We start from the raw sequence: 8085 nt of genomic DNA, 5'->3' as shown, positions 1-8085 counted from the left end.
GGGCAGCAGCTGGGCTCCCCCAGTGGGGCCCCCAGCCCCTGCCTCTCCCTGCAGCTCCACTGTCACCCATTTTACAAACCACATGGTTACACACAGCTTTGGTCAGCCTCAGTACATCAATGCAATCTGTAGGCACTTAAACATAAATTCATTTGTAAGCCAAACACATGTTGGTTTTATTTTATGGCAAAGTGAAAGTGCAGTGCCGCAGTCCCCAGCAAGCCCAATTGCTCACTCTCCCCTCTGAGCTCCTCTGGAAAGTGTCCTAGGAGGCATCCTCCCTTCTGTTTGGGTTGGAAGACCCCTGCCTTCCACTGTAATGGCCTCTGCAGCACCTCATTTCTAGAGCACCATCAGCAGCTCTGATACACCACAATCACTTCTTGAAGAATAACAAATTCTCAATGTTCTCAAGAAAAAAGAAAATCCAAATCACAGTGATGTTGTGAACACACAGCCTAGCAACTGCATCTGGACCAGCTGATTTTTCCTGTATTTTATTTCCTCAACACCGAGCTAAACCGTAGCAAAGCTTTTTAAAAAGGGTATTCAAGAAAAGGATGTAAAGAAATGTAAACTATCACTGAAGAGGCATTCTCCATCTGTCTTTTTCATGTAAACAGCTTCATGTACCTCATGTTACCGAACCAGAACTGCTCAGAATGGACACATCTCATCTATTGACAGTAAACAAGCTTTTACCCATCTGAACGCGACAACATGCACTTTATTATTCACACTTAGGAAAGCTGCCAGTTGTACTCCCTGTCCAGGAAGTCTGAATGTTTGCTTTTCTATCTCCATTTGCCAAATATAATTGGTTGCTATGTCAGTTTACTTTAAATCAGATCCCATAAAAAGGGAGAAGTGGGGGAGGAGGGACACTTTTAACTTCTCGGATTTTGGAACATTTTATCCTCTTAACTTGCAACAGCGCCTGAAGAAGGAAAGCACGCTTCCTAAGAGAACACAGGGACGGATGTTTTCTTTAACACACTTTACGAGGTTTAACAGTCTCATTAACTAATCAGGCTTGTGCCTGTCCCTCCAAAACATACTCAATGATCCCTACTAAGACACATATGACATTGATACATATTTATATGGTTAAATTATGAAGAGTTTCTGCATTCATGCACACTGCAAAATTTTTGCTTCTTTACAAGACCCCAGATAAATGAGGTTAATTGTGACAAATGTCTGCTATTTCTCTTAGTTCTTGGGTCCTCTCCAGGCAGGACCAATACCTTTCACGTCCTTTAACTGACTAGAGAAAGGATCAAAAGTACGGAGTCTTTTTGCAGACAAATCAGCTAATATTCCTCCTCTGTTGTTCTAATATTAGCTTTCCCTCTCCTCTTACTACCCCTGTATCATAGGACATCTCTACTCCATGCTGAATTGTTTCAGAAAACCTAGAGTACTCTAAAGCACAGCTGTGATGCTTTGGCAGAAATTTTTCATGACTGAAATCAGCAAAAGCTGATTGATGACAACACAACAATCCTTGCTCAGTATCTGGAGATTAAATTCTACCTATTTTGTAGTTCCTTTCTGCTATCACTTGCTTGAAGTTTTAATGCTAATGGCCTATCAAGATGAACAAAAGAGCTCATTCACATAACACTTCTTTGTCAGCAGCAGAGACACACTGATAAAAGTGTATCAGCAAATCTGCTACTGGCAAAAAGGTGGCCTTTTGCTGCATTGCACATAGCACTACAGCAAAAAAAGTAACTTACTTCACACATCCCAAGCTGCCATTCTCTACCAGCAGTAGCTTTTATCTGTGCTCTGAGTATCAGCAAAACAGAGTTTTAGAATGAATTCATATTTTCCAACCTTTGGTCTAAATAATGTTAGAAATCCGGTACTAGTTACAACAAAAGATGAGATTTCAGAACACAATTCACCAATGTATAAATTCTCTATGACAAAAGACAGCCACTCTGTAGATGAAATTTAGATTATCTTTTTTTCTTCCCCTCTTCAAGTTAATAAAAGTCTGCACTGAGCTATAGAATGTTTCCACTGCAGCTGGATTATCTTGTCTGCCACAGCAGTTGTCCTCTAAGACACTGCCTGCCAGAGCCTTTGCTGCACTCTGCAAGTTATGCTTTGTAGATACAAGATACTATGCACAGAAAAATTATGTGCACAGGAACATAGTTTCACTTTCACAGTCCTTTGAAAATCAGAACCAGAAAACTTCCTAGATAATTTTTATCATTTCTGTGATTCTCTAATCTGATGAGTTACAGTGCCCCCTTTCTTTCTTATATTCATTTATTACTTTTTGTCTGGCCTTTTTCTCCACTTACTTTCTCTCAAACACAAAGCCAGAGCAGCTGCCCTCTCCACTACTTGTATATGGTCACCATGACTGATGTGCTTTGCTAATATAATTCTTTTAATGGAATTGGTCCACGTTCTACTGCTGCTCAAGGATTTACCATGTTGGCTTCCCAGTGTTCCTTGAGTACTGACACACAACATGTGTCTATAGATGGCTCTGTATGTGAATACAGATTGAACTTTCACAAATGCAGGACCAAAGGTAACAATTAGTTAAATTTTGTCGTTAATAAAGGTTACCAATATGGGAATTATTTTCTTAACTTCCATTTACTTGCTCAAACAGCACTTACTTTTCTTCCACAATGTTTCAGTACTTATATGAGACAGAATTATACAATTTATACATATTATCACAACCTTTAAATTTTCCATGTTTGCATCAATTCCAAACAAGTTTCATACATAGCTGATGCACTGAGAAGTATTAAACTGCTTATACAAAATTGTTGCTCTGCCAACTGGAAAGAACACCATAGTTTTTAGTTCTAAATTAACATAAGCTCCTAGGTCATAATGTTTACAGAAGCTCTGACCCAACAGGGCTGGATTCTCACTCCTAAATAGGTTCCATGATGTTTTAGATGCCAAAAATAACCCCTCTGCCGTGGGCTACAGGCAAATTTCAGTGCTCCAGAGCTGCATAGGTTTGGAGTAATTGACCTCACATTTTTCCGACCTCCCAAAGATCTTGGTAGGGTCTTATGAGGTCAGAAGTGGAAGTAGTTGGGAGCCCAGCATACTCTAAGGATCCTGAGATACCCCCAAAATCCACAAGCAGCCAAGGTCACATGCTGGAAATCAAGGCTCCATCAGTGTCCAGTCCTTGTCCGTGGCATACAGCAGAAAGCTCCCCAAATGCCCTCTTCTTTCAATACAGTGTTCCATTTCTGCTAATTTAGTTTAGCATGGGAGAAAATTCTAAGGAGATACTGGAAAATTATCTGTGCATAAAGGATGCACCAATTCAGACACATTCCTAATTATTTAGTTGCACACAATTAAGATTATATGTGACTTCTAGCAACTGAAAATAGTAGTTGAAGAATGGAGGAATAAGTAATTGTGGCAAAAATTCTATGTAAGCAAGGCCCAAAACACTTTTCAAGTCTAGTTATATGCAGAATAGGTCTGTTTAGACAAAGCATTCTCTTAACCATTTGGCCCACTTCTTGTACACATCAGCCTAATGTACTAACTGAAAAAAAAAAATCTTACAAAGTAGTATGGGAACCAAAGGGGATCCATTAACTGAAATATTAACTGAATTTGAAATACAGAGATGCTATTAATGATAATACACAAGCCAGGAATACTCAGTTTTACTCATGTCCCAGGTGAGTTTTCAAGACTTGCATTTAAAATCATTTCAGCAAATTTTAAACCATAACACGTAACATCTCTCTTTAGGGAAGGGCGGGTATCACTCAGCTGATAAGCAATAGAGGCTCGTGGGAGGAGCTGCTGGAAAACTAATGAGTAAGAAGAGAAAGCAAGAAAATAAAAAAGCCCAGGATAAGCACTACTGGCTCCCTTGCCCTTCCCTGCCCCATGCAGTGGTTCAGAGGACTCCGCGTGTCCCGCCCTGCTGAGGCCCCGTCCGTACCTGTGCGCGAGTAGATGAACCAGAGTGCTCCCGTCAGCAGGGCTCCGATCACGAATGCCGCAAAGGCGATGCCCACCACCGTCAGCGTGTCCAGCCCGTACAGCACGGCTGCACAGGGAAACACACACAACACGAGCACTTCTTATTTCAGTGGCAGAACCCATTTTATACAAACTCACCCTTAATCCTCCATGGAAGAGCTTTTTAAAATTTCACAGTTAACTAAGCACCATTTTGAGGAACAGACTGGCAGAGTTGCATCAAGGAAATAAAAGTGATGCTTTTAAAGTGGCTTCAGTCCAACCAACTGTTCCACATCACAAAGTAAAACTCCAGCTCAGCACACCCAAATCTGGAAAATGTTGCAAAAATTAAGCATTTTCAGTTGGCTGTTAACAACTTGCTTTCAATTAAATATTCATTTATCTTTAGAGTGTGTTTTAAAAAGGCTGAGATTTTTTGGCAAAACTGCTTTTCATTTAAATGGCCTAACATTCAAGCAAACTTTCCTCTACATCTCCTCATGTTCAGTCTGAAATCTAGGTGGAGAACGGAACTGCTGTTAATAGGGAAGAGATGCCAGCAAAAAAAGTCAGCAAAAACATAAATAGAAACAATTGTTTTTCACATTTGGCAATGCTTTCAATAACTGAAATTAATTCCAGAACACAAAAATAGAAGCACACACACACGTAAATCACTTTCTAGGGGAGAGGCCCTTTTGTAGGACCATTTCAAGGGTAACAGCATCTGGTTCCTGGGTAATTGGCCCCCCAGTGCTAATCATCCAAACAGAAAAATTTTTTGCCTCTGTGTTTTTCTTTTTGGCAATTAGAAATACTTAAAAAAGTAATAATCACTAAGCAATCATTTGGGGAAATTTCTTCTTAAAAAACTGATTTCTAGTTTCAATATTTTTATTGTCTCCCATTGCAGAAAATCACTTAGGCCAGTGAATAACATTTTACTGACTATGCTGGCCAGGAAGTGAGCTGACTCCATCTTAGTAGTATCCTTCAGTGGAATTTTCAGTTCTCAGAACACAACCAACACCCTCCCTTTGCACATCCTGCATCCAGCACATGTCCCTAAGGACATCCCCCATCCTCATTTGACAAAAGTCTTCCCCAGCAGCTCCTGGTGGCAAGGGCCTTCAGGACCCATTTCTGGGTGCCTGTGACCTAGTTTGCATATACACCACCTGACAGATACTGTCTTAGAAGGTTTTTCTTTCATTTTTTCTATGCGACTGTTTCTGGTTCCTTTGGCTACTTCTAGTCATTTCAGATGCAAACACAAAAGATTAAACTCAACTGTTTTTTTCCACTGGGCACCAGTCAGTGTCCTCTTCCCTTAGGAGGAAACACAGTGGAGAGAAGAAAATTGTGTGGAGAAGCAGCAGAAGCATAATTTATCACTGCCTTTGCTACTTTGAACAAATTTAGTCTTGACAGGGACAGGAGCAGAGGAAAAACCTTCTTTGTACTTCCTCTTTAAATCTCCCTTTTCTCCATTAATTCTTGCTTTTGGCTGCGCATTTATCAGCACCTTCCTGTTTATTATTTTCTTCTAGTGCTGCTTCTCTCCTTTCCTGGGTCATTAATCAACCCTGATTAATTCACTACACCAAGACAACATTAAAACCAGAGAAATTAATCGGTATCAAGGCAGTGATCTCATCTAAGCAAGGCCTGTAAGTGCTGGTGCTGGAGTACCTGGGGCTGTGGCCAGCTGTGGTGCAGGATAGGATTGAGGCTGAAATAGGACACAGGTAGGGCACAGAGGCTCTGAGGGATGGCACTGCTGCTCTAGAACTGGTATTGGGAAGCAGTGGTCTCAGCAGAGAAAGGGGAGGTAACACACACACATCAGCACATGAACTTGCTAAGGCTGAGACTCTCAGTGGTGTTTGTGCAAACTTGATTGTCACATACACAAAAGGTCACAGTCCTCCTCTGAACACTGATGGGAACCTCTCAATTAACAATACAGTCAGAATTCTGTTCTGTCTCTGAATTAAACATGCACACACTCAGAAAGCTTGAAGAGAATTTTCTTAATTTATCTAATGCTTTCTAGACAGACGTTTAAAGCTTAAAAGAGATTGTTTTAAGAGTTACTTACGTGGCTGTCTCACGTTTGGCTTTGGAAGAGAAGGATCTAATTTAAAACAAAGAAAATGCACAAAACATTAATCAGATGGGGTTCCACATGCAGCCTACAAACTATGCAGGTTCTCATCTGACAGAAAGACTTTAATCGCAAATTTTACAAACCATGAATTTCAGGAAGAGCAGCCCAACTTCAGTAATCTCACTCATCTCAAAAAAATTCTATTCATATATTAATTATTCCTCAAGGGATTCTAGATATAGTTCATGCATCATATATTTTGCTGGCAAATACACTGCAACCTTTCCCAAATCAGATGTCATCAGGTGTGACCTACAGTAACTCTGGTTACTCCTCTGTGGAGCTCTTAAAGATCACAGATTGTGAAGGAACAAAGATTGTTTTAAGGTGATTACATTCATCTGACCACTTGCTAATCATAAATACGAGATACCAGCACACTAAATCACACACACACACACACTCTCTCACTAAAGAATGGTGAGTTTTATGGCACAATACATACTGCTTTGTCCAAATTGCATGAATGTGTGTTGATTCACCCATTTTCCTGAGTCCTACTTGGTATTCTGTCTTGGAAGTTGTGTGCGTTTTTTGGTTTGGGTTTTTTTTTTTAATTATATATAAGAAATAAAAGATCATAGGTATTGTTCAAAAATCAAAGCTGTTATTCAGGAATATCAAATATCATCATCCTAGTGATGAAGATATCACCGTGTAACAGAAAGAGACAAGTAAACAAATGTTTAAAAATTGAAGAATTTTCCCTTCTTTTTCCTAACTGGTCCTTCTTATCTTTCTCCAAGAATGCCACCTCAAGCAGAAGAGCCAGAGATTCTGGCTTCACACTCAGGGAACTGTTTGGTTAGCTGCAGTTTGATTCTGGATTGCCCAGCAACTCAGGGATTTCATTTATATTCTGGCATATCTGAGTGCATTCAGTGCATCAGATGTAAAAGGATTTGATAAGACAGTGTTTCAGTACTTGTTTTTGTATCTTTAGCAACTGGAAAAAATAATTTAATTAATTACTATGCAAACATAACAGCTCAAAAATATTGAAAAGAAATATATTTATTTATTGAAAGTGTTCTTAAACAAGACTATGCTTCTAACTTCTAAAACACAGATGGCAGTGCCAAACTTCCAGCAACATCCTTTAGACCATTAGGCTCTGAGACACGTGCCTACAAAATCCAAAAAATAATTTTATTCTTAAACTGTGTTATTGTGTCTTATTCTAACACATGAGTATCTCTTTGGCAGATGATAGGAAATAGGTGGAACAGTAGTAGGAAACATAGAGTAGTGAGAACATAGAGGGGTGGAGGCGGGGTATATGCACAAATAATCTGGAAAGTTATCAGGTGCACATAACAGCAACAGTATAACTGAATGTAAGATCTATGAGGAGGGCTGGACTGAAACCAAGGAGCCCTGAAAAGTACAAACATGGGTAAGGGCACTATCAGATTGTCCAAACACTCCACTAGCATATCTCAAGTGCCAAGAAAATGCCTTCTGAGCTGAGGGGAAAATGAATTTTCCATGCTATTTCTATCACTGGCCTCTCTACAGAGAATATGAAATCAGCTAATGATAAGCTGTGTAGCTCATTACCAATTTTCTTCAGTCATCAGTTCTTACATTTACTTTATTGTGATTTGCTCAGAGCAATTCAGAAGCAGTGAAAATCCTTGAGGTCTATGAAAAACATCTAATTTAAAAACAAGTGCTGCCAGCCTTTAGAATTATCATCATTTTCTATACCTCTGTAGGATAGAGACACTTGTTAGTTGCCCGTTTGACCTTCTTTCTATGACCTGTCTCCTTTTGCTGTAGAAATAATAATCTAAAGTTTCTGCACTTAGCAGAAATCTGAACAACACTGGTCGATTATTTCAACAGAACAACATCTATTTCCTAGCACATAAATGGCCATCCACTGCCTTTCACGGGAGTGGGGGAGAGCATGGGGAAATGCAGGAATG

General features: G+C 39.7%; 1 protein-coding gene across 3 annotated transcripts in view; it reads right to left on the bottom strand.

Annotated features, from left to right (window-relative positions):
• Positions 1-8085, bottom strand: part of TGFBR3 (transforming growth factor beta receptor 3) — a 100422-nt gene that overhangs the window by 2952 nt on the left and 89385 nt on the right. For all 3 annotated transcript variants that reach the window (XM_017729922.1, XM_017729923.1, XM_008630279.2), the window contains 2 exons: positions 6086-6121; positions 3962-4069 (listed from right to left, as the gene is read on the bottom strand). In XM_017729922.1, the coding sequence (XP_017585411.1) occupies positions 3962-4069; positions 6086-6121 (144 nt within the window). The remainder of the gene's footprint in view (positions 1-3961; positions 4070-6085; positions 6122-8085) is intronic.

The sequence above is a fragment of the Corvus brachyrhynchos genome, unplaced genomic scaffold (genome assembly GCF_000691975.1).
Source record: "Corvus brachyrhynchos isolate BGI_N302 unplaced genomic scaffold, ASM69197v1 scaffold101, whole genome shotgun sequence".
Taxonomy (NCBI): domain Eukaryota; kingdom Metazoa; phylum Chordata; class Aves; order Passeriformes; family Corvidae; genus Corvus; species Corvus brachyrhynchos.
This window is presented reverse-complemented; position numbering and strand designations above follow the sequence as displayed.